Here is a 26,348-nt window from a genome sequence, read left to right as displayed (position 1 = left end):
CCTGGCGGTTGTGGTTTGTCCCGGAGATGCATGAAGGAGCCTTGGCATGTTCCTGTACAAAGCCCTTAAACACAGAGATGAAGAGGAGAACATCCAGGTACACATTCGGTGTGACGTGCTGTGGATGCTTCTGTAAAACTTTCCTTTGTTAGCTGAGAACCATTTGCGCTGTCGACGCGATTGGTACCAGAGATGGGTAGTGTTAGGCGTGCTTAAATGATCGATAACATTTTTGGTAATAATCTTTGATGCTAACTCGCTTCTGTTTCTACTTTGAAATAGTGACTTCTTAAGATCCATAACAAAATGACTGATGAATCTGTTAGCAAATGCGTTGGTTTCGTGCAGGCGAGTGTGTTACCAGCTTCCAGGGATTAATGATGTTATAATCCCTCTGAGCTGCGGCAGAGAAGCAATAAGGTGTAAGGCCTTAATTGAAAATTCCTCTGACAAATCCTTTTTAAAAGGATACACTATGAAACCGTTTTATCACAGTTTCTAACCGTGCCAAACCGTAGGTGTGCCTTTTTTATTTTAAATATTATTCATTCATTGTTCCACATTTTATGTCTATGGTTTAATTTTGTATTAATTAAACCAAATGTTGCATTTGATTTTCATTGACTACGTTCTGGATTCGGGGGTTCAAAGCTTCGTTGGTTGTTGGGGTCCATAACAAGAGAATCTGTTTTCACCGAAGGAGGACAGAGAGGTTACTCAGGTTTTTGTCTCCGTGTCCTTTTCACTCGTCTGTCTCCACTTTGTGAAACTACAGTGGCTGTAATGTCAGCGCTTATGAGCATGTGATTTTTTAACGTCTTGCTTGAAATGAATAGAAATAATAAAATGATAAATCACTGGCCTCTTTTTACAATATTTAACTGTTTGTTTGCTTTTTTGTTCACAGTCCCAGAAACCCTGGATAGAAAGCACTTTCAACAAGAGGGAATGTGTGTACATACTTCCAGTGTCGAAGGACCCCCACAGGTATGTGCTTAGACATACCCCAGTGTCCTTTGTGGTGATAACCATGGAAACGGTGTAATTGCATGGTGTGTTTTAAAGTAGGCCCAAGTCCTAATCACTACTCTCCAAAAAGTAAATGGGTCTGTTTCTACATCATTTTAATGTTTATGTCTGTCACCATAATGACAGTGGTGAGTGAGAGGGAAGACCGGTGATGAACCTGCTTATCATGGGTTTTTCCAAACGTAGGGATGGGATTCCTAATTGATTTCTTATCAATATTAGGGGGGAAAAAATTATATACAGTAATACCATGCGAGTGTTCCGAGATACGAGCAAGCCTGCAAGCAATATTTTGCTTTGAGATGCGAGTACGGTATCAATTTGAGATACCAGCACGCTTCCAGACGCTGGCGCTAGATGGCTGGAACGGATAAAAAAGAAATTGTCCAATTATTTAATATTGAATGGATTCCCATATGTAAGCAATATTCTAATTCTTACGGCCTATCCTTTTGTCAACTCAGACGAGGTTATTTTCTTATTTTCTTTTACATCAATCATTTCCCACCGATCTTCTCCGCTAACTATAAGTAACTGTAAAAGTATGTGCTGCAGCTCGAATATGGGTCAGAAGTGTTAGCGACACGGGCCCAAAGGCCTGCATGTGACTGTGATGAAAGCTGATTCCCGTTTCATAGTAACCTCGTGGTTAAAAGCCGGTGTAAACGGGTGGCCTGCCCAGCTTTCAGATTACATTCCTAAATGTCTTCCCTCTCACCAGGAGAGATCGTAGCATTTTTGTAGCAAGTTGGGATTAATGAAGTTCTATCTGTTTATTTTGATGGTCACTTAAACTTAAATCAGATGTTAATTAATTTACTGTGAAATTCCTTTCAGATGCCTTCCAGGATGCCAAATTTGCCAACAGCTTGTCCGGTAAGTGTTTTTTCAGTCTCTGTTTCGCTCTCTCTTTGTTACCTGATGGGATTATAGCCTGAGTGAATCAATGTTGGCTGGTTACTTCACACCAGAGAAGGCTTATTATTCCACTGAACAGCAACCCTCCACAGGAAACTATTAACTTCCAGGCTTTGTGTGTCAGGATAGGCTCTCTCACTGAAAGGTAATGAAAAAAGTTGAAGAGCAGGAAAGCTTATGTTGGTCATTAATTGTATTAAAAATACATTAAAAGTAAAGGTAATCCTTGAAAGGTGGTCAAACTCACATTATTGGACTCAATAATATAATGATTATTATATTGCTGATATCATAGTATGAGATACTTGAAAGAATGAAAGAATAGCCATCGGACTAGCTTTATAATTCTTGAATGAATATGTATATGAATGAATGGATTCTGCTCTCCGTGAAGGTGCTGCTGTGGACGGCTGGTCCGGCAACATGTCGGCTTCACCGCCAGCCTGGCCTCGAAGTACTCGGATGTGAAGCTGGGCGAGAACCCCAACCTGTCCATTCCTGCAGCGGAGGAGTGGACGGTGGAAAGGCACACAGAGACAAGCCCCAGTGACGCTTACGGCATTATCAACTTCCAGGGAGGGTCTCACTCATACAGAGCCAAGGTAAGAGGAACATTCTCCTCTGCTGGATGGCCAGTGCTCGCCTATGTGTGCATGGAAAAAAATGTTGCACGTAAAAATAATTTCTCCATTTGAGGCTAGATGAAGGGTTCTTCTTCTCTTCCCCTGACATGTTCCCTGCTTTCTGTTCATTCCGTTACGCTTTTCTCGTCGGCGTGAACGCGGCAGTATCTACGTTTGTCCTACGACTCCCGGCCAGAGAGCATCCTGCGGCTGATGCTGAAGGAGTGGCATATGGAGCTTCCAAAGATCCTCATCTCTGTCCATGGAGGAGTTCAGAACTTTGAGCTGCACCCACGCATCAAGCAGGTGGTGGGCAAGGGCCTCATCAACGCTGCAGTCACCACGGGGGCCTGGATCCTCACTGGGGGAGTCAACACAGGTCAGACAAATGCCAATTTAGTCAACCTTTGCATTTGTAACGACGTCCTTCAGGCTGTTAACCTGGCCTGTGTCCGTTAGCATTAGTAGCTACCTCAGCGGTGGCTGCGTTTCCTCCGCACGCTAAAAACTAGCTTGTACTAAATGTTTCGTTTGAGCCAAAAATAAACAGGGAAAGGAATAATGGTGATATGGAAACTGCTGTCATCCAGCTGTAAACCGTATTGTAAGTGGAGCGATGAATCGCTAATATTGTTATTGAACTTACCTTAAGAAACAAACACACGGCTTCCATCAGTGCTACATGCTGATCTAGCGAAACCTGTAATACTGGCCTCTGTCTGCAGCCACAGTGTGCGTTGACATGGGGTGGTCTGATCATAGTGTTTAAATCATTGCTCACAGGGTCAATTACTCAGACCAGTGATTCGTTTTAATGCCTCTCTGGCACCCTGATCATTTGGGAAGGACTCCTTTAGCCGAGGATTGTGGCTCGCAGACAACCCCAGGCTTGAGTACTTGGATGTGCGCTTTTCCCATACGCGACATTTTGGTCACGGAGGCTTCTGGTGTCTCAGCCATGTCTTTTCACATACACTTTCATGGGTCTGCAATATCAAGAACACTTTTACTGTTCCAATTTGTACATAAATATTCAAGTAAAAGGTGAGTTTTAACTACTAGCCAGTCAGAAGTTGGTAACAATTACGCCGCAATGAGAACTTTACTCCGCTGTCCAATAAATAATGATGATGATTCATTGTTTTATGTACCTGTCCTCAAGGAGTGGGGAAGCATGTGGGAGATGCTCTCAAAGAGCACAGCTCGAGGTCATCAAAGAAAATTTGCACTATCGGGATCGCACCCTGGGGAGTCATTGAAAACAGGAACGATCTCATCGGCAGAGACGTGAGCTACACCTCTTACTTGTAATTACTGCAAAGATTGTTTGTGAAGGTCCACTAGTAATTTCCCCTTCACCTTCCCCTTCTCATCTCCTCTTTCTCTGCCTTCTCATGTCCACACTGCAGATTATTGCTCCATATCAGACGCTGCTGAATCCTCTCAGCAAACTAAATGTTCTCAACAGCCTTCATTCCCATTTCCTGCTGGTGGACGACGGAACGGTGGGCAAGTACGGCGCTGAGGTCAACTTGCGGCGGGAGTTGGAGAAGCACATCAATCTCCAAAGAATACACGCACGTGAGTAAAACCCAAAACTTGAATCGAGTTCCTCAAGAAACCAGAGGATTCACTTACAATTTGTGAAAGTGACTTTGGTGATGCCGTGCTTTTGGTATTGCTTTATTCAGGGATGCTCATTAAACATACGTTTGCGCCTTTGCTGAAAGCAGATGAACAATTAAATATTATTTTTCAATAATTCATGCATAATTAATAATATGCATGTAATGTTTACCATGCCTCTGCAGTTGCCAGAAGAATACCACAAGTTCAGTTACACACATCTGAATAATAGGGCTATAAGATCTCATTGCTTAAAATGTCATGCAGCGTATTCTGTATTTTGTGGTAAAATCCTTCCCTGAATATTCCCATTTACTTCAAATAATCAGTCTAAGTACATTCAGCCAGTCCAATAAGCAGTGGTGGGATACGTTTGGTAAGCTATTTCATTCATTCTTGAATTAACTATTATGTTTAACTACATTATCATGATACATAATTCAAACTGCACTAGACTCAAAGCTGCAGTCATTTTATTTTCCAGTTTTGTCATTGCATGATGGAAAAAAGGTGACAACGGCGATCCGGCCATTATCGCCTCGGCCGCTCATAAACTGTCAGTTGGGTTGGAGCAGCTGAATGTGACTGACACCCGAGTAGAAAGAAACCAAACTTTAAAAACACTCGTCTTTCTCGTAGGAATCGGTCAGGGCGTTCCTGTCGTGGCCCTGATCTTTGAGGGGGGTCCCAACGTAATCTTGACTGTGCTCGAGTACCTTCAGGAGAGCCCCCCAGTCCCCGTGGTGGTGTGTGAGGGAACTGGTCGTGCTGCTGACGTACTGGCCTACGTCCATAAGCAAACGGAGGAGGGAGGGTACGACACACACACACACACACACACACACGGAAGAAAATGGCTGCTGTCGTACCAATAAACAACAAAAGCTGATCCATTTACCGGGTTTTACAAACGGATATTAAATGTTGAACTGAAGTCTGTCCTAATTGGCCGCGTGTTCACTGTGCATTTGAAGAATTATCGAGACGGCCTCTGCTGAATGCAACCTGTATTTTCAGTGAGTAAAAACACTGACCTGAGATCTGTTTTCATGCAATTCTCACACAGCCGCCTTCCCGATGGAGTGGAAACTGATATTGTTGCAACCATCAAGAAAACCTTCAACTTCAGCCAGAGCGATGCCATCCATCTCTTTCAGACTCTCATGGAGTGCATGAAAAGCAAAGAATTGGTACATTCATGAACATTTTTTATTCTTTTCCCAACACAACTTATTATTCATGTTTTGATTTAAATAATAATTGTCCGTCTGTTATTAATGGAGCAATGGTCTGTCCTTTTTAACAGAATTGTTATGCTTACTTTGTAGGGGCCCCTTCTTAGGTTTGTTTAGTGCCTTTTTCATCTAGCTTATTAACAAGTGTTATTTTGTTTCCTGGGAACAGATCACTGTGTTTCACATCAGCTCTGAGGAGCATCAGGACATCGACGTAGCCATTCTGAGAGCTTTACTCCAGGGTTAGTACATGACCTCTCTCTGAATCTGGGTTCCTTCTCCTGCTTTAATAGAAAGAAAGCCCCACTCTATTCATGAGCTGAGGTTGTTGGAATTGGGAGAGTCTGATCCCGAGACTTTGTAATGTTTTCATTCTGAAATAGATATGCTTTGAGAACAGTTCCCCCTGTGAAGCCTTCTCTTAGTGTTCCCCATCAGACCGCGTTCCTCACATTCACAGGGCCTTCTTTTACCAACACAGTCGAGCTTCAACTTATTCCTCGTCATCCTCACATTGTTAGAGAAACAGAAGAAGTTGGATAACGTAAGCAAGGAATTTGTGAGTTGACTGCAGCTGATTGATTATCTGGAGAAACAGGATTCGATGCTCAAAAGACAAACAGGCTGTGATTGAGAATGTCCACCCAAGCAAACACTGGCCAGCCTGAGGTGCAGTCATCAAACACATCAAAAGGACCCTGGGTTGCAAAGCTCCAACCCCGTTGGGTCCTGCTTTTTCCTCAATTTGAAATATTGTATATATTATATTACATTTCTCTTATTCTCATTTGGACTTTTAAATTAATTTAGTGATTTTCCTTTTAGGGCGGTAAAATCCGTTCCCGGCGCAGTGATTATGATGGTTTGAATCTGACGGCTCCTCTAGGACAGCAAGGCAGATTGCTGTGGAAGGGAGCCATAAACGGAAGAGGGATTTACTCTGGCCTAATCTGTTGTGTTGCTGTATTAGTGTGTAATTAACTGTATTACTCCTTTGGCTCTGCTCTACTAATCCCTGCTAATCCAGCTAGCTGGCTAGCTGTTAATACACAGTTAATAAGCATTACAGGAATGTGTGTGTTTAAAACTGTACCTGTGTTTTTCAGGAACAAACATGTCTGCCTTTGATCAGCTGGTCCTGACTCTGGCGTGGGACCGCGTGGACATTGCCAAGAATCACGTGTTTGTGTATGGACAGCAGCTTCTGGTACGTCTGCCTGTTTGTTTGTGTGTGTGAGAGACGGAGAAAGCATTTTTAGGGATGTTTTCTTAGCTTCGAATTGGCTCAGAACATTTGGACTGTCCCCAAATGTCCCCAGAATCCCACCACAATGTGCAGTCGGGGAGTCAGGGGACGGGGCTCAGGCAGGCTGCCACGAACGGCTTGTTGTGACTGTACCATGAACCCGTTTACTGTTGTCTTGATAAGATCATTTTTATTCTAAACTGGGGGAATCCTGGCTTTTTGCATAAGTGAAGATGAGTAATATTTATCCATGTTTCCTGTATTTGCTGTCATATATTTGGTCTTTCGCTTCATTGGGTTGTTTTATAGGTAATGCTGCTATAAAATTATTGTTCAAATTCTGTCTTCTTTTCTTCATTGTGGTAGGTGAGCTCTCTAGAACAAGCGATGCTGGAAGCACTTGTGATGGACAGGGTGGAGTTTGTCAAGTTGCTCATAGAGAACGGTGTGAGCATGCACCGTTTCCTAACAATCAGTCGACTGGAGGAGCTCTACAACACGGTAATGTTAAAAACCCTGCAAAGCCACAGACTGCAATCTGCGTGTTATTGTTCTTTTAATAAATCTTTTTTTAAATGTGTTGTTTTAGAAACAACCAAGCAGCAATCCAACTCTCCTACACCTGGTCAGAGATGTTAAACAGGTAGTGTAGTCGTCTTTATAAAATCATTGATGTTAATCCATCTTTATTTAATCTTAATTTGTCTGTGCCTTTCTGCAGAGTCATCTGCCTCCAAACTATAAGATCACATTGATTGATATAGGCCTTGTTATTGAGTACTTGATGGGTGGGACCTACAGGTGCAACTACACCAGGAAGCGGTTCCGAATCATTTACAACAATCTACATGGCAGCAGTAGGGTGAGTGTGAACTCGGTTCTTAAATTATTTTAGATGAAATGTCCAAAATGTCCCAATATGTCATTTTTAAGTAGTGTTATGCACTGGAGTAAAATCTTTATAAAAAGTAAATGGCTTAAGTCATAATTTGTGCATAATTGAAATTTCAGTTGTGACTATAGTGTCTACTGTAATAGAAATGCAGTGGAGGAAAGGAAAGCAGCTCTAATCATGTTTTTGTGGGCTGCACAGAGGTCTGGGCGCCACACAGCAGGTCCTGGTTCTCATCTGAGGAAAAGCCACGAGTCTTTTAGCATGCAGGCGGATAAGAAGGAGAAAACGAGGCACAACCACTTCATCAAAACTGCACAGCCGTACAAGCCTAAGGTAAAGTCCTGCAACTTAACCGGAGAGGCAAAAGCCTCCAGAGGCAGAAATCTGCCTCTGCATTTAAGGGGGTACTGCAGGATGCATTAAAAGTAAGTCTGCACCTTCCCGCTCCTCCTAGCTGGAATCCACAGTCGAGCAGAATAAAAAGAGAAGCAAAGAAGAGATTGTGGACATAGATGACCCGGAGACACGGCGGTTTCCCTACCCATTCAATGAGCTGCTGGTGTGGGCTGTGCTGATGAAGAGGCAGAAAATGGCACTCTTCTTCTGGCAGCATGGCGAGGAGAACATGGCAAAGGCGCTGGTGGCCTGTAAGCTATGCCGATCTATGGGCTACGAGGCCAAGAAAAGCGACTTGGTGGACGACACCTCGGAGGAGCTCAAGGAATACTCAAAGTAAGCTTTTTATGTGGCTTGAAGTTAAACGGTTGCCGTGTGTCTCAGATGTCTCACTAAAACTAAACGTGAACTAAATGAGCTGTGCTGACTTGTTGCAGTGAGTTTGGTACTTTGGCAGTCGACTTGTTGGAGGAGTCGTTCAGGCAGGATGAGACCATGGCCATGAAGCTGCTGACCTATGAGCTGAAGAACTGGAGCAACTCCACCTGTTTAAAGTTGGCTGTATCCTCCCATCTACGGCCCTTTGTGGCTCACACCTGCACACAGTTGTTGCTGTCAGACATGTGGATGGGACGGCTGAACATGCGCAAGAACTCCTGGTACAAGGTTCATGTTCCATTCACACTTTATTATTGGTAACGCGAGAAGGCGTGTAAGTGCTGGAGTCAGTATTTCTAATCCAGTCTTAGTTCCACCCACTGTTCCACCGTACTGCCCAGATACTAACTTTAACTTCAACAAATAGTAATTTTGCTTGTGAATGTATTCCAGAAATATTTGTAGCAGGTGCTCGCATGCTGTTAACAATAGTATTTGCTTTGGAATGGGAACATTTTATAATGGTGGTGGTGGGGGGGGGGGGGGGGGGGTCTAACCTGCGACTGAAATATTTGAATCAGGGAAAAACCCCACAAATATGGGGCAGTGTGTAAGGTGCAATGTGTGTGTGTGTGTGTGTGTGTGTGTGATACAAACTACTTTCATAACAAACACAGCAACATTCACTCACATGGGTGTGTGTGTGTTTGTCTCTAGGTGATCCTGAGTATGTTGGTGCCGCCTGCCATCTTACTGCTGGAGTACAAATCCAAGGCAGAGATGGCTCACGTCCCTCAGAGTCAGGACGACCACCAGATGACCATGGAGGACAGCGAACACAACCTGCAGAATACGACTGAAGACATCCCAATGGTTACAGTTATTCACTGCTTCTGTGTTTGAGTCATTTTCACCAGCTTGGCTGTCCCACAATGAAACGGATAATTGAAAAGGACTAAATTTATTACAAGAGTTCTAAAGGTCAAACATAATCCACAGGTTGGGTGACATTAAAGGGTTAACACGCGCTGAATCTACATCCCTGTTTGAGACAAACATTCACAAAGAAATGTCTTGATAAACATTTCAAGTGTTTTTTTTTTTACTCGCTCACGTTTGCCGACCTCCCTTTCCCTCTTGCCGTGTGCTGTGCTCACTCTCTCTCTCCTATTCCCTCCATACTGTGGCAAGCCTGTAGTCTAATTTTGGCCTTTTTAATCTCGCTGCAGGATGTGTTCAAGGAGGCCAGATCCCACGACCACATGGAGGCAAAGGACGACATGGAGACGCTCATTCGCCCCAGGAAGCTGCCCTTAACCAGGAAAATATACGCCTTCTACCATGCTCCCATTGTGAAGTTTTGGTCTAACACGGTATGGAGATTACAAAATAGGAGTCACGCACAGTCACATATAACCATCTATTATCTGGTGGTTGACCTGGGTAGGGCTGTGGGGAGCAGGAGTGTGATTCTAAACGGGGTTGGTTGTTTACAACTCGCATCGTTTATATATTTATTTTCCTCTGAAAAGAAGAGTTATGCAAACTCCTCTATAAAGATGTAGCTGTGTTTTATTTGTTACTTGAGGTTATAGGGAAGAGGAACTTTGTCAGAGGGTGGAGAACCTTCTGAAGGACCACATTTAATCCCATGAGATTCGTTTGTGTAGCAATAGTCAATAGAGATGAGCGTGCAGTGTTCAACCAGTTTACCTTTACAAGGTGCAAACGCATCTCATGACACGCCCAAACGGGAAGTAGTGACTTTTACTCTATATGGGTAGAAATAGTCCAGAGAGATTCCCACAGCATGGCCGTCTGGAAAGTGGGCACAAGGGAGCACGGTCTCACAACATGTCCCGAACCACAGCAAACGTCTCGTCGAGACTTTGCCGTTATTTGTGAAGTATATTTTTTCAGCATAAACCTTCCTTGCGCGTGTTATTGTTGGCTCATTTAAATACCTTTAAATCTTTACTAAATTAAAGCTGCTACTTTGTCCATGCCCCATTCAAACATTTACAAGTTGGACTAAATCTGACCAATGATTTCCTTTCCACTGCTTTGGCTGGACTCTGAGATCAATAGCTAGTGAATTTCTGCATGTGCTTTTCCTTCGCACGTAGCCTTTGAATAAGTCAACCTTTGTGCTAATTTAAGGAGCTCGGTCAGATTCGCACCCATGCACTGGGTTATCGCTCACATTTTCTCACTTGTTTATTTATACCCACAAGCCTGAGGCTGGTTCTCAGGAGATTTGGAGTTGTCACAGAGGGTTTTATTTGCTGAGACGGGGCTGGTCAAGGCTGAGAGGAGCTGATAGCATCACTATAACTGCTAGATCATGTTGTGTAGTCTGTGCCCAAGCATATCTACATCTGCTGTACCTGCTTCCATTTCAAATGTAACACACAACTGCAGCACAAAGATGACGGGGCCATCAGATGGGGACATTAATGACTGACTTTCTACGAGTTCAAATCTTGTGTTTCGAGGTTCAGCAGTTTCTGAAACCATCAAGTGTGTGTATGTGTGTGTGTGTGTGTGTGTGTGTGTGTTATCTGCTTGTTGGACTTTCATCTCACAGTCTGGAGAGTAGTTACTTATACTCAAAAGAGAACTTTTATACAAAACCTTAAAAAAAAAAAATCACTTTTAAAATTGTTGCTTACCGGTACATGATCTGAGAAAGTTGGGTGTGATATTCCCTTCAACTCCAAACCAGTAAACTTAATACAGGCTGAATGCATTGAGCCATACCAGACCAATGAAATGGTGCGAGGCTTGATTTGGCATCATCTGATTTTAAAGTGTGGACCACTGAAATGTATTCATAGTATGTTCTTTTGATAAATAGGCAATAAACATCACACTTCATTTTGTCGCCTTGCTTTGATCGTGAGCTCTCGGCGCAAGCAACAAACGTTTACTCTTGTTGATTTGCCCACGTAGTAATTAGAAAGAGATGGTTGAAAGGCTCTACTCAGGCCCAGTGACTCTTACAACTCGGTACATAACAACACAGTTGTTGATGAGACTGCTGAACAATCTAATTACAAACAGTAGATTTTTTATTTTTTAGTTGCTAGCCTGAAAATACTGATTATTGCAGCTTTAATTGGTGAGTTGGTAAAAATATTCCCACATAATCCCCCTAATCCCTCCCATCTGAGAGCGGATTGTCATGAACGGTGAATTTCACATACGACTGAAGTTCGTCTCTCACGCTCGAAGCAATCAACAGTCTAATTAACGAATGGATGGATGTAAAAAAACACAGTTGTTGATGAGAGCGATGAACGGTCTAATTACACGCGGTAGCTTTTTGTTTTTTGGGCTGTCGGCATGAAAATACTAATTATTGCCGCGTTGGGGAAAGAAATGGCCCTGTAATGGCCATCAGGCCTCCCTTTTCCAGCAGACTGTCATGAAATGTGAATTACACTTGAGAATGATGTTTCTCTCTCACACACAGCCCTTATTTACACAGCTAATCGCCAGTCAAGCCCCGAGGCCTCAGTCAAATAGACACTCGATGCGATGTGCTCCTAAAGGGCGACGGCGGGGGCTAAGGGTTGATATCTAAGAACATGAGGGATGTGTCAGAAATGACCCGCTATCACCGGCGCGGAGCATAATTGTGACACGGGTACTAAATAAACGCATTATTTACCGCCGTGTTACACAGAATGCGTTTGAAGTTGCTGAGTCGTCTGCATGTCTCACTCCTTCAGCTCTTCTATCTGGGCTTCTTGATGTTCTACTCATATGTTGTCCTGGTGAGGATGCCCGAGTGGCCTTCCCCTCAAGAGTGGGTGGTCATCCTCTACATATTCACCTCAGCCATTGAGAAAATTCGAGAGGTGAGCAGGATGGTGTTATCAGCCTCGAGCACATAAAAGTATTCTGGGTAATGTGTGTGTTTATACCTCAACTAGCTTTTGATTTGCTCTTTGTGGTCCTAACTTTCCCCCAAAACTACTTTTGGTCTCATATTTTTTCCTCTCCTCTCACCCCTATTTCCTCTTTTCCAGATGTTCATGTATGAAGCAGGCAAAATAAGCCAGAAGATAAAGGTGTGGTTCAGTGACTATTTCAATGTGTCCGATTTTCTGGCCATCGTGACTTTCTTTATCGGCTTTGGCCTGAGGTTAGGTGGCGGAGAGGCCTTCGTCCCTGGGAGGACAGTGTATTGTCTTAATATCATATTCTGGTACGTGCGCCTCATGGATATCCTGGCTGTCAATCAGCAAGCTGGGCCTTACGTCATGATGATCGCTAAAATGGTGAGTTGTTGTAGAAGTCGGGCACCACTGAGGCATCGAAGACTATTTTATTTTTCTCTGCAAAAAATGAGTCAGATAATGCTGATGTCTCCAGAGTAGACTGTTTTACGCTAAATAAATTATGTGCAGTTCGAGTCAACTATAATTGATAGTAATGGTAAAGCCAGCAGCTGCGTGTTTCATTCGCTCTGGATCTCTTTCAGGTGGCCAACATGTTTTATATTGTGGTGATAATGGCTATAGTCCTGCTGAGCTATGGCGTTCCCAGGAAAGCCATTCTGTATCCAGAAGAGGAGCCCAGCTGGACACTGGCCAAAGACGTAGTGTTCCAGCCGTACTGGATGATGTACGGGGAAGTGTACGCCTATGAAATCGACGGTAAGGACGATGAGGACGGTAGGGGACATCATGAGGGTAAGAGCAGTGTTATTAAAAGCTTCTCACCACGACCTGATGGCTGATTGTCCCTCGAGATGCGCACCGGAAATCAAACAGTCGAATCATTGCTCTGCCTGCCTGTGAATAGAGTTGGCGATCCAATATTTCACTCGCCATTGAAATTGATCACGGTTCAATCACTGTTATGTTCAAAACAAATTTTTGCGCAACTCCTCCTCTGAACAAGCATTTGCATTTTGTCGTCCCCACCGACACGACACCAATGTGACCCTTTTTGTAATAAATTTATAGGAAATACGGCAGCCATTTGTTTAGTCGAGCATCATCATGAATGCATAAAATAAAAATCTAGAGGGGAGTTTACATTAAAACTATATCAACGCGCCACAAAGGCGGGGCGCCCTGCTATCAGCTTGGTCAGATTTGGACCTGCACGGGTAAGAAAGCTGGCTAGCGATAGAGTAAGCAAATCTTTGGTGTTTTGGGGGGGGGGGGGTGTATGTCTGAGCATTTTTTAATTGAGAAGCTCCTCCTCATCACAGTGTGTGCCAACAACAGCGAGGAATCAGTGAAGTCTCTGTGTGCAGCCGGAGTGTGGCTGACTCCCCTCCTACAGGCAGTCTACCTCTTTGTACAGTATATCCTGATGGTCAACCTCCTCATCGCCTTCTTCAAGTAAGCCCACAGCCAAAATCTAGAAATCCATTTGTTTTCAGGATAATGCCGGCGCTCAACGGCCACGCTCTCTGCAGTGTTGTCATCAATGTCCTTTCTGTTACCCAGCAACGTGTATCTGCAAGTGAAGTCCATTTCTAATCTGGTGTGGAAGTACCAGCGCTACCACTTCATTATGGCCTACCACGAGAAGCCTGTCCTCCCACCGCCCTTCATCCTTCTCTGCCATATCTACTCCCTCTTCTGCATGTGCAGGAAGAGGAAGAAGGAGAACACGTACGGACCAAGTACGACCACGCTGCTGTCCATTGTCAGGCTGCAGGCGCAAATATCGTGTCTCACAGCTGTACATTATTAAAAAGTGGAATCTCCAACAGTAACAAGTCTCTCTTTGTCTTAGAGCTGTTTCTCACGGAGGAAGACCAAAAGAAGCTTCATGATTTCGAGGAGCAGTGTGTGGAGACTTACTTTCATGAAAAGGACGATCAGTTTCACTCAGGAAGTGAGGAGCGCATTCGTCTTACCTCAGAAAGGTGGGACTGTTAAACACCGGCCGTTCTCTTGTGAAGGAAGAAATGTCGCGTTGTCAGTTTGAACCCTCGAAGTGTAACATGTGGAACATTCTTGCTTCTACTTCTACCGGTTTTATATTCATGTTTGTGAACGAGCTGCCCCCTTCTTCCCTACTTTTGTGGCACATTGCTGTATGTCATGGTACTTTGCTGCCACCTGTTGAGCATACTGGGAATAGTGTGACCCTTTTGGCTCGGCCGTGTCTGACGTCATCTGCCAGTGCACAAGTGTTCTTGTCCGATAGACGACTAAACCCAGAACCCTCTCTAAACGGTGATCAGTAGCACTGATGGAGGAGAGAAAGCCACAGGAGTGGGATTAATTACAGAACTTGCATAATCATGAAGTTAGTTGTTGGTTAAAATACAAGAAATTAATTACAAAAATAGGTCAATAAATGAAAAACAAATGGCTGCTTATATTTAACGACATTTTAAAAGTTCCCATTTCTTATTGCTCGGTAACACGTGGACTAACTGAAGCTACCGGTCCTTCTTTCAGGGTGGAGACCATGTGTATGCAGCTGAAGGAGGTTGGGAACAAGGTGAACTTTATAAAACGCTCTTTGCACACGCTGGACTCTCAGATCGGCCACCTGCAGGACCTTTCGGCTTTGACGGTGGACACTCTGAAGACCCTTACTGCCCAGAGGGCTTCTGAGGCCAGCAAAGTCCACAATCAGATCACCCGGGAGCTAAGCCTGTCTAAGAATGTGGCGCCCAGCATTGCCCCAGTGGGAACAGACACTGGCCCCCACTCCAAGTCATCCGTGATAGCCAAACGCAGCGTAGGGGCCTACTTCGGTTCCTCTTTTCCACAGGCAGGAGCCAACATCGCAGATTCTCTTTTTGGTGTTGGTGCAAGGGGATGGGCTGGAACGGAAAGTGGCCAGAGAGTCTGGCCCGGCCCTGGACTGGGGCTGGGGCTGGGGCTGGACCCCAGTCTGAGCCCAGAGAGGGGGGCTGTGTTTGGGCTGGGGCCTCATGCAGCAGAGGCTGGCTCCTCAGGCAGTGCCTTTGTCCAAAGTGCTGTGGCTATTTCCCCTCCGGAGCTGCGTCTCCGGGGCAACTCTCTCATCCAGGGTAAACGTCCCCAAGAGCCGGGTCTTTCCGACTCCCCATCCAGCCTTCCCAACGTGCCCTCCCCTGGGGCTCAGTTCCACATCAGCACCCCTTCCCAGCCCAGTGTCTCCAGCCATCCAGAACTCACTCTAACTGGTCTTAACCAGCAGCCCCTGCATCCAGACAGCACCGCTGTAGAGTTTGGGGCATTTGTTGGTAAGTATGAGACTGAGACTGAGACTGGTGTTGATGAGGAGACAAACGAGGAGGGGGGAGACTGTGTGTGTGTGTATCCTACGGTCGTCGTCGTCTCTAAGACTTCGGGCTCCGCTCGGCCTGCCTGCTTGCCTGCTTGCATTGAGAAGCCTGAGAAGGCGGAAGGGTCAGGGAGGGGGTATGTGAACGAGGCATTCTGTGACGATGAAGTCAGATTAGGCTCACGGAGGAAACGGGGCGCTGACCCTGAAGTCGTGCTGGCACCAGAATCATCGGGTGGCGCCTACGGAAACGCTGAGCGAGCCGCTGGTAGTCGTGCCCCTGCTGTAGCATCCAGGAAACCGTTCAGACGAAGGAGCAGGGAATGGGCCGAATCGGAACCGCCTGAGAGAGGTTTGAGCTTCGGCTGGGGGCTGCGCCTGCCTGGTGCTTGGGACCTTTATCTCCAGATCACAATCCTAAAGACCTTTTTCTGCTGCCCTTTCCTTTCTCTGCTGCGTCTGGACCTCTGGTCTGCCGTGTTTACTCTGTTCCTGGGTGCTTTTACGGTTGTGTGTGTGTTTCGACTCGAGCATCTATGGTGGGTTTCAGCGCTAACTGGGATTGATTTAGTATTTGCTTGGAAGGTGGAGGAGAAGGGAGGCATTTTGCTGTGAAAATCTTAACAATTCCTTGTTAAACCAATTCTTTAATTGTTTTTGGTTGGATCTTGGGGGAGGGGGCGGAGACATGAATTTCTAGGAGCAAAGGAAATAAAATGTTTCTTTATTTCAGGACATGAAGCGAGTCTGGAGATCCAGCATTCCACACCGAAGGAAGCCTTCACCTCCAGCAGGCAGCAAAGTCCTGCCGCAGAGGCCAGCTCACAGGTGTGTGTGTGTGTGTGTGTGTTCACCATCATATAGTTACAGTCCGAATGTTACCTGTAAAATCCCAACTGTTAGTTATACTTCATGAATCATTCTAATAAGATGAAGCTTTAGTTTTTCAGAATAACATTTAACTTCTCCCACAGACATAAAAAAAGGTTTTGTCTGTTTTTCATGGTCGAAGGTTCAGCCTGAAAGTCGTGGGCACATCAGGGCTGTCAGCTCGTACGCTGGCTTCACAGAGTTCGACCGGAAGCCAGCTTTTCTCCACCCTGACTCCAGTAAGCCCACCAAGATGAGGATGTGTTGGTGATGACTTAAAACGTTACACAAGTAGCAGTTTGGTGATTCATTTTAAAGGAAAAAGGCTCAAAGTGAATTAATGCTAACACAGAATAAATCATTAAGTTAAAAAAAAATCATTCATTTAGTTTCTATAACGTAACTCAAAAAGATTGGACGTGAGGAATATACGGCATTATCCGTGTCAAAAACCGTCAGCGTCTCTAACTGGCAGGGTGGATCCTGAGTTTTTCATCATTTGGCGTCATTTTTCAGACACAACGTGCTTTAATGACACGAATGTTTAAAGTCGGGTTGTTTGTTGTCGGTCTTACTGTGGATGTGTAGCCATGCGAGACGGTCGGGTTCTAGGCATGACGTCACGGTGGGAGGAGGTGATTTTACCGTCGACTCTTTTGTCACTGAATGCTAAAGACCGGATACATGGCCTGTGGTGAATCGGCCCCATTTCATTCCTTCTCTTGCTCTCTCTCAAAACAAGAACATGAATATTGGCACAATGTTTTTTCTTCTTTGTGTTCACAAGTCTGTAGCGCTGTTTGTCATCATGGATGATTGTTGATCTTTGTTTTTACGTAGCTCTGACAAAGAAGGACAGGAGCAGAGTGTCGGCTGAAGACATCCTGGTCCGTGAAGACCCCAGGACCGCAGTACTGGTAGGACGTCTGCCTCCGTGCGTGTTTTTAAATGCATAACATAAATAAAATCTGTGCTTCTCATTTCTGCACCAGGAAAGAGTTCAGGTCAAATCAGCTCAAGCCAGCAGCCTGTAAGTGTCCTCTGACTGGAGACACACACACACACACACGCGCGTATTCTACTACTGCTTTGTTAAACTAATGTGTCTGGTCTCTCTATCAGTCGAGCCCCAGGAGAGGATACACTAAATGGTAAGATATTCTTTTTATTTTTTTTTTACTGTATATTCATCTGAATGGCGAGTTTGTTATTTAAGGGACCTCCTTCTAAATCGCTTATTTTGCTTCTGGAAAGGTCCAGTACTGGGTTTTAATTTTATATCCGGAGTGTGAACTCTGTGCGGTAGTTGTTATTCTTGGTGTGTTTACATTTTTCTGCCTTTCTTCCTCTGTGGTTTCAGCTACTGTTTCCCTCTACATGCCAAGACACACCCAGCTGGGAGCCAGGAAGGACTGTGAGTAACGCACACTGACTGAGCAAACAACAACAAACTGACTCGTGGGCATGGACGAGGGTTTTATCATGCGATCGCTGTCTGAAGACTGAATTACATTTGAAATAACTAGTGCTGTCTCATATCAAAATAGCCACAAAGAAAAGAAGGTCTTTTCAAAGAGAAACCCTTAAATTTAAGTTCTGAATATGCACACATTAAAAATTCAAATATTCCCTGGAACGACAACGTTTAATCCAATTCCTATGTTCAACTTTTGGCATCATGGGTCATCGCATGACTCGGCTGTCTCCTACGCTAACCCCACTGGTTGGGCTAACAGATTATCAATAGAAAATCAATTGGCCAATATCTCTTTTTAACTTTCATGCAGAAATGTCTAACATTCCGTCTTTCCCTTTGAGGATTGTGTTGCCCTAATGCCTCATTGCTACCGCTGGCATGTTCGTGCAGTGACGGGTGTCTTCTTCTCCGTCTAGCTATTGGTTCCCCTTTCAAACCCATGGAAAGCTACCAGTACTCAGGTGAGACGTTTTAATGCGAGGGCCGTCTGTCCGCCCTCGTTCTGCTGTTGCGTTAACCTGTTTATGTTTGCGCTTGCTCTTTTCTCCTTGTAGCTGTGGAGCGTAACAACTTGATGAGGCTGTCCCAGAGCATCCCGTTCACCCCCGTGCCCCCCAGAGGTAAGTCCGGATCCCAGACGAGTCCTCTGAGGTGAAAACGAAGATGCTTGTGATCAACGCAGCAGCCAGTTTGACAATGAGGAAGTAGAGCGGCACATAACAACGCCTGCAGCTGTTTACTTTAGTCTCACCCAAACCACTGATGAGCTGTGTGCGTGTGTGTGTGCGTGTGTGGGTGTGTTTGTGCGTGTGTGTGTGTCTAGTGATTATCCCTTACCATGAATGAATTTAAAAGGACTAGGACTATAACTGGTTTTTAGTTTAATCAAGTAACCTTCTGCTCACAGAGGTCTGAAGTCATATATATATATACACACACACAATTAGCAAGGTAGAATTATCCGGGTCAAAAACCGTCAGCGTCTCTAACTGGCAGGGTGGATCCTGAGTTTTTCATCCTTTGGCGTCATCTTTAATGACGCTAATGTTTAAAGTCGGGTTGTTTGTTGTCGGTCTTACTGTGGATGTGTAGCCATGCGAGACAGCCGGGTTCTCGGCATGACGTCACGGTGGGAGGAGGTGATTTTACTGTATACTTGCAAAAGAAGGAATATCTTCACCGTGACCACCTAGCAAAATAATACTTAGTGCCTAGTTTTGTTGCGGTATACTCGCAGCCAGTGCATCAGGAGCGGGTAGCAGTGCAGCACCAGTCATCAGCGCACAATGACGTAAAGCAGTATTTATCTAAATACTTCAGCAACGTGAGGTGAATATCGCCACACTACCACAACTTGTTTTTAAAAAAATAGGATTTCTGCTCATTGCTTTGCTTTATTGAACACATTTAAAACTGTTCAGTTTTACCAAGGAAGAGAACAAAGAATAAATGTTTTATGTGTGATTACCAAATGTAGAATTAGAAATCTTTATTTTGAGCCTGATTAATAAACTTGATCACTGCTGTTTTATGAAAACTAAAAGATCCTGCTTGTTTTTGTGTATAAAGAAACGTCCTTGATCAAATCAACACTAGAATACCAAAAACTATCAGCTTAGTAAAGCTACTGTATATTTTATGTCCTTAGTCGTGATGTTTGTACGACTTCTACCAGATGAATATTTGTAAGGTGGTATCTGATCTGCTGCTGTTTGTTTTGGAGTCTTTCTGTCCCGGTGGACGAGCTCTAATCTAAATTTACCTGTTCCTTCAGGAGAGCCGGTTACCGTGTACCGGCTGGAGGAGAGCTCCCCCAACACCATCAACAACAGCATGTCTTCCTGGGCCCAGCGAGGCCTCTGTGCCAAAATCGAGTTTCTCAGCAAGGAGGAGATGGGCGGGGGACTCCGGCGGGCCCTCAAGGTGCTCTGCACTTGGGCAGAATATGACATCCTGAAACCGGGACATCTGTATATTGTCAAATCCTTCCTACCTGAGGTCGTCCAAACCTGGCAGAGCATCTACAAGGAGGACACTGTGCTGCACCTTTGTCTCAGGGTAGGACGCTCTGATACACTCACTACATTTGGGTCAGGCAGAACCTGTCCAAAAAGATTCTGTCGGAGTTGGACATAATTATATATATACTTGTATGAAGGACATGCTACTGTGATTCAAACTATATTCCTCCTCAGCGTTTTGAATGTTCCATCTGTCAGAGGTGCTAAAATAAAACCGCTTCTCTGCTGCAAACCGGCAGCAGTAATGTTCATAAAACGTAACCCTAAAGTCTGGGCATAAAAGTCTCCAAGTAACCCTCGCACCTACACTAGTGTGTGTCTTTTGCTTCAGACATTTACCGTCTATTAAACGTGGCGTCTCCTGTGTCTTCACCAGGAAATCCAGCAACAACGAGCTGCTCAGAAACTGACATTTGCCTTCAATCAAATCAGGCCCAAGACTATTCCTTATTCACCGAGGTAAGCGTGGATGCAGGGCGGAAGAGAACAAGCGAGCCCGATGGAGAGACCCAACGTTCCAGATGTTTCTGAATAGAGTCGAGGAATCCGGAAAACATTTCGGAGGGCTCCTGTTCTCTGCAGTGTGCTTTGTTCTTCTGCCGGATCAGGTTCCTGGAGGTGTTTCTGCTCTACTGTCACTCTGCTGGACAGTGGTTTGCCATAGAAGAGTGCATCACCGGGGAGTTCAGGAAATTCAACAACAACAACGGCGATGAGATCGTCCCCACCAACCTCCTGGAGGAAACCATGCTGGCCTTCAGCCACTGGACCTACGAGTACACGCGGGGAGAGCTGCTGGTTCTCGACCTGCAAGGTTAAAAGAATTACCGGACGCTTCTGTCGAGTTCATGTTCCGAAGCTTGTTTGTTTTAAGTGTCTCTGTGGGGGTGCTGCACAAAGACTGTTTGATGACTAACTTAACTTCTGTAGGTGTTGGAGAGATTCTCACAGATCCATCAGTTATTAACAGCGGTGAGAAGGGGTAAGTCCTTCACCTGTACAATAATTATTTTAGCCATCTTATCTGAAGGTCATAAAACCCTCACACGATCACTTTTTCCATGCCACTTTCTCTCGTCTCTTATTTAAGCAGTATTTGCTCTCAGTAATGGCCTGAAGGAGAACGGCTGCTTTCTCCACGATTGTCCCTCTAAATACTCGATGTTTGCTCTCGCAGATCCTACGATATGATATTTGGTCCTGCCAACCTGGGGGATGACGCCTTCAGGAACTTCTGTGCAAAACACCACTGCAACTCCTGCTGTCGGAAACTCAAGCTTCCTGGTAAGTGATATTTGACGGCATCGCTTCCGATATTTTGTTCTGTCAAATATCTTGAAGCTTGCAAAAAAAAAAAGAAATCTTGGCGCTTGACGTGCGTCTCGCTCTTCAGATCTAAAGAGGAATGACTACACACCAGATAAGGTGACCTTCCCTCAAGAAGACCCTTCCAACCCAGGGGGCGGAGTTAAAGAGTCCCGCCAATCAATGAGGCTGATGCTGTGATGCAAGGCTAAATGATCAGGAGGCGATAATTCAGCCAAAGCCAAGGAGCAGAGAGGCGGCCCAACAAACTGGAAGCAGCACAGCTGTGTTTGAACGGAAGGCAGTGCATGCACTGTTAAGTTTGTCCACCTTGATGCTGTCAAATACAATTCAATAGTTTCTGTTTATTTCCTAAATGAGGAATATTTTAATATTTTGTAAAGGTTTTTGAATATATATATATGTCTGTATATGAACTGGATATTATTGACAGGTACGTTATCATTGCAGAGGGTTTATTTATTATTAACTTGGGGTGGAAGGGGGGGGGGGTGCCTTGGTTTTTAGAAGAACAATCCGAAGTGCATTGTAATCTGTTACAGCAGCTTCAGAAACCGCCAGCTGAGATTCAGCCGCTCGAACGCTGCAGCTCGCCGCCAGAGCGTTTTTATAAATGCCGTATGAAGACTCGCATCACAACCTTTTGTCCCGCAGCTAATGAAAACACAGACTTCTAAATTGTGTAAACTATGGGCAGATTGCAATGCAACTTTCAAAGAATGAAGTACGTGATTTTTGTTCTACAGTGTGTCCACCGAAATATTGCTGATAGTTCTTATCATTACGAAGGTACTATTGCTATACCAACTGTTGTATGAGCAAATTACAGTCTTGTGTATCTTATAGATACTGTTATCTGGCATGACAAGAACAGAAGCGAACTATTTTATTCAGGGGAACTGTCAAACATTAAAGATATTACTACATACATTTTGTACTGGATATCATTTTAAACAAATAAAATGTTGAAGGCTTTAGCAAATCTTCTCGCTTTTGAAGAGCGACTGAGATCCGGCAGATATTCATCAAAGAAGAAAGCCAGTCCTGCAAAGACTTCCTTATTCGGACTGTCCTGGTATATAGAACACAAATGGAAATAGACTGACTATGTAAATAAATTTAAAATAATTCATGCTGAAAGCAAAACAAGACTTCAGTTCACTCAATCACGACTCAAACTCAAATGATTATTTTATTTAATACAAAGAAAAAGTGACAAATAAATAGAAAAAAATGCAAAAATATGTTTTGACGATCTGTGGGGCGAATTGCCATCAATGGTTTCTGCTAATAGCAACATGTTTGAAGTCAGATTGGTCCCCGGTTTCGTAACATTTCACAACATTTAGCACCATCGCGAGGTCACCAGGCCCGTCCGAGCTCCACGGACCCGTCAGAATCACAGACTACATAACAATTACGTAACTGAACTAGCTGTGGGCGAGTTAGAAAAGGGGCCACTGCTTACAGTCTCATTTCATATAAATATAATATATTAATTTATACATTGTACACTAGAAATGACTCAGACACAACTCAGGTAAACGCATGAATAGAGGCAGCTGGCAATTTTAAACTCAATCAGAAGCTGTGGAAAAATTGAAATCAAGTCTTTTAGCTGCACGCCTGAAATTACAAAGGTAAAAATTAAAAGCATTCTGTGCAGGAACCTGTGCTTTAGTAATTCTTGTCTAAGATATAAGATATGCACACTGATGCCACCTACTCCAAAATATATGAAGGCATTGAAGTCGTGTTTACAATCTTAAGGAGCAAGTGACAGAATGTCAGTATTAGTGTGTGTGTGTGTGTGTGTGTGTGTGTGTGTGTGTGGGGTTGGCGCATGTGCAAACATTCAATCGATTTGAGACTAAAACCCTGAATTCACTACAGATTATGCTCGTTTTCGCAGCATTCGTTAGAATTTTAATGTCTACTTGATTACGTGAAATGAAAGGCGAAGATGGACGATGATGTGTTGATGATGAAGGCCAGCTAGCGCACCAGGAGGAGGGTGAGTCCGGCGAGGCCCACGCCAGCAGCAGCAGCAAACAGCGCCGTCTTTATGGACGAGTCCTGATTATCCCCTCTGGTGCTGCAGGAGAATTTACAGAAGCCCTCCTGCGAGGAAAGAAGAACATTCGATTTACCAGCAACAGAATATAATTACGTTTCTATCACTATCGCTTCCTTCGATATTAAAGCTCTCAAAAGTCACTTTGAGCCGACTGCTGGTGGGAATGAATTACTAATTAATACGCCACGGCCACTGAAGGCCCGGGGAACCTCCAGGACGTTAAAATAGAGTCCGAGTTCGTCTAGAGAGAGAACAGAAGTTACCGGCAGCTTGTGCTCCGTTAACAGCAGAACAATGGAGGGGCGGATGCCGTTCAGCCCTCCAGCGGCTGCATTAACCCTTCATGTTCTCCGGCTAAAGCCAGACGGCAGTAAAACGGGTGCACCTGCCCCCCCCCCCCAGCACCAGGTGTTCTGTTACTTTACAGCTGCTTGTTTTCTAATCATGCAAACTCAACTGTCCTCAACTGTTACTTTTAAGTCCATCTGGATGAGCAGGTCCCAGGTCTGTTGAAAGGAGGGGCAAACGCGTGTTTTTAAGTGAGTCTTTGTGTGTGTGTGTGTGTGTGTGTGTGTGTATGGGGGGGGGGTTAGTGCACAACAGCAGATATTCAACAGAGCCGTTCTCCGTCCCCCGAGGCTTCTGGAACCTTCCACTCACAGATGAGCCTTTACATGCGTCTCCGGTCAAACAGCAGTTTAAACGTTCCCTCGTCTTCCTGACTTACTGAAGCCCAAACCTGACGAGACGACTTTTCCTGCCCCTTAAAAACGGGTCCGACGGTGAGAGAAGCTCCGTCGTGGCTCAGTATTCACACGGCTGGGGTTCGTCTTGTTACAATTCTCTACAATTCACATCATCAGAGGAGCCACGACGAGAAGTCAGAGCATCTGCAAACATTCACAGCGAAGAGGCTACACAACAAACACACATCTCATCTCACCCAGCCATCGTTCTGCAGCAGCCAGTCCTTCTTCTCCTCCCCCAGGTAATCCGCTATGGTCTCTGCCAGCCCCCTGCAGTTCTCAGGCTCCTGTTCCAGCTCCTGTCCCGGGTCCAGCCCTGGTTTTTTGTCCTTCTGCTCCTGCAGCTGCCTGGCCAGCACCCCGGTAAAGGTAAAGAGGGAAACGACTCTCCCCCAATTCAAGTGTCCGTCTCCCACCAGCTCCTCCATCACCTTCCTGAGGCTGGAGCAGGGGTCCGGCCCGCACTGGCTCAGGAAGGTCTGAACCAGGGAGTGAAAGCGGGCCTGGTGCTGCGTCTCCACGTCTCGGGCCAGGCGCCGCATGGCGGCGGCCGGCTCGCTGGGAGGTGGGGGGGCCGGCCGTGGGCTCGCACAGCACAGGGACAGGTAGTCCTCTGCCAGGGCCAGGGTCTCTTTCCACAGCCCACACGACATTTTCTACAAGGAGAAAAAAGACATGAAACCCAACCTACACAGAATAAGGAGCAGCAACTCGCTACCGCATGTTTAGCGTTTTTATAAACCAATGACTCAATAAATTCAGGGGAATTAAAAACATTTTTTTAGCTCGGATCAAAGGCTGTCTTTAAAGAAGCGACCTTGATGCCTTTGTCTGAATAATCCCATTCGAGCGCTCCTTTGTTAAATGTCAGCCTTCAGCAGGACGTCTGGGGGCTGTCGGGGGGGTCGATGCAACATTTAAACGGGGTCGTGTTTGTTGATAAAGAGCACAATTACACAAACTACCAGTGACTCACAAACCAAACACGGCGGCGCGTCTATGAGCAGAAAAATACTCGCGATGACGCGATCGCATTTTAAACATCATCCAAATAGTTCGAACCTCAAATATATTTATATTCAAATTACAGGAAACGAAATTCCCCTGAAAACAATCAGACTGTTTCCAGTTCAACACAGAATCACCTTAAAACCAAACCAGCACGTCACAGTTAAAAACACCCGATCCTTCAAATACGCGATTTCCATTCGATCTTTTTCCAAATAACAAGAACAAACAGACACATATCCGTCTTTATTTATAATAATTGAGTGTCACTAATTTATCAATCAATCGCCAAGTGTAGAAGGGCGAACGGCGAAGCTAGCGCTACGACAGCTAGCTTTAAATGAAGACAGCTGCGCTAACGCTGAACCGGCCGATGCCCGATCATCACCAGCTCTTAATCCGGAGCAGTTCGTTAAACCGCGTTGATCAAACGCCCGTAAATCGGTTTACCCGGTGAACTTTCGGTCGGCTCGGCGTCTTCCGCTAACGAGTCGACCTGTCACCGGAGCAATGGAGGACACAAAGGACCGCGTTCTGCGGGGGGGAGCTAGCTCGACCCGCGGGGACTCGCCGCCGCGTTTGAACCCGCCTCGACGCGTCAGATAAACGCGTTTATCCGCAGAGCGTCTCATAATTCACGAAGAAGCAAAAACAAACGTTAGAATAAACGTAAATACGTATGAAAGAAGCGCTCACCCTCCCAGCGATATCAGACAGCGCTCTGTGCGGACGGGCAGCGGAAGGAGAGCCTCAGCACGTCAGTGACGTCACCGCTTCCCCCTCGGCACGCGCGTCTTTTATCGGCAGGCTCCGCCCCCGCCCCCCGCCCCCCCCCTCGCCCGTGTCCGTTTGATGTGCTTCCCCAAAAAAACCCGCAACCCCCCCCGTCCTAGTTCAGTGGAAATAATGATACGACTGTATTACTAAAACTAAAGTTTGACTCGTATACATACAAGTATACATATATTATTACATATTACATGTATTACACAATGTGTGTGTGTGTGGGGGGTATTTTAGGTACATTCTGCACACACCTTTAGACATCCTCTCTTTATCTTGACATTTCTCCCAGGTGCTTTCCACTTTTAATGTCCTTTCACTTCGCCTGTTAAGAAATGACTATGCCTTACATGTTGAAACGTTTTCTAATGGAAAGTTACAGTTAGAGACCTAAAGCTTCTATTTGCAGCTCTGGTGCCTTTCACCTCGGTTTAGCATCGTAA

General features: G+C 45.1%; 2 protein-coding genes across 2 annotated transcripts; one reads left to right on the top strand and one right to left on the bottom strand.

The window, feature by feature from the left end:
• The first annotated feature begins 46 nt into the window (after positions 1–46).
• Positions 47–22,253, top strand: trpm7 (transient receptor potential cation channel, subfamily M, member 7). Its single transcript, XM_068739444.1, has 40 exons — positions 47–97; positions 908–987; positions 1,867–1,905; positions 2,342–2,549; positions 2,736–2,949; positions 3,733–3,857; positions 3,980–4,151; positions 4,836–5,010; positions 5,263–5,386; positions 5,601–5,673; positions 6,538–6,638; positions 7,044–7,178; positions 7,267–7,320; positions 7,399–7,539; positions 7,771–7,905; positions 8,027–8,304; positions 8,406–8,634; positions 9,064–9,219; positions 9,576–9,719; positions 12,081–12,209; positions 12,381–12,632; positions 12,836–13,046; positions 13,574–13,706; positions 13,815–13,993; positions 14,107–14,239; positions 14,781–15,556; positions 16,331–16,425; positions 16,610–16,706; positions 17,308–17,384; positions 17,460–17,497; positions 17,590–17,618; positions 17,828–17,881; positions 18,361–18,405; positions 18,499–18,564; positions 19,719–20,002; positions 20,342–20,424; positions 20,574–20,779; positions 20,896–20,947; positions 21,143–21,249; positions 21,359–22,253. Exons 1-40 carry the CDS (start codon positions 47–49, stop codon positions 21,469–21,471), a joined length of 5,793 nt encoding a protein of 1,930 aa, XP_068595545.1. The 3' UTR covers positions 21,472–22,253.
• A 220-nt stretch (positions 22,254–22,473) lies between these two features.
• bcl2l10 (BCL2 like 10) lies at positions 22,474–25,870 on the bottom strand. The gene is made up of 3 exons (XM_068740040.1): positions 25,819–25,870; positions 24,312–24,770; positions 22,474–23,412 (listed from the first exon to the last, which is right to left on the bottom strand). The coding sequence occupies exons 2-3, from the start codon at positions 24,765–24,767 to the stop codon at positions 23,287–23,289; spliced, it is 582 nt and encodes a 193-aa protein (XP_068596141.1). The 5' UTR covers positions 24,768–24,770; positions 25,819–25,870; the 3' UTR covers positions 22,474–23,286.
• Positions 25,871–26,348: the final 478 nt, after the last annotated feature.

This window comes from Brachionichthys hirsutus, chromosome 1 (assembly GCF_040956055.1).
Source record: "Brachionichthys hirsutus isolate HB-005 chromosome 1, CSIRO-AGI_Bhir_v1, whole genome shotgun sequence".
Lineage (NCBI taxonomy): Eukaryota > Metazoa > Chordata > Actinopteri > Lophiiformes > Brachionichthyidae > Brachionichthys > Brachionichthys hirsutus.
Note: the sequence above shows the minus strand (reverse complement) of the source record. Positions and strands in the feature narration are given on the sequence as shown.

Excerpts from the sequence above, each read along its gene's own strand:
- bcl2l10 (XM_068740040.1), bottom strand. The coding sequence starts at position 24,767 with ATGTCGTGTGGGCTGTGGAAAGAGACCCTGGCCCTGGCAGAGGACTAC. Across the intron at positions 23,413-24,311 it reads TGCTGCAGAACGATGGCTGG|GAGGGCTTCTGTAAATTCTC; the intron begins GTGAGATGAGAT and ends CTTTCCTCGCAG.
- trpm7 (XM_068739444.1), top strand. The coding sequence starts at position 47 with ATGTTCCTGTACAAAGCCCTTAAACACAGAGATGAAGAGGAGAACATC. Across the intron at positions 4,152-4,835 it reads TCTCCAAAGAATACACGCAC|GAATCGGTCAGGGCGTTCCT; the intron begins GTGAGTAAAACC and ends TCTTTCTCGTAG. Across the intron at positions 9,720-12,080 it reads TGAAGTTTTGGTCTAACACG|CTCTTCTATCTGGGCTTCTT; the intron begins GTATGGAGATTA and ends TCACTCCTTCAG.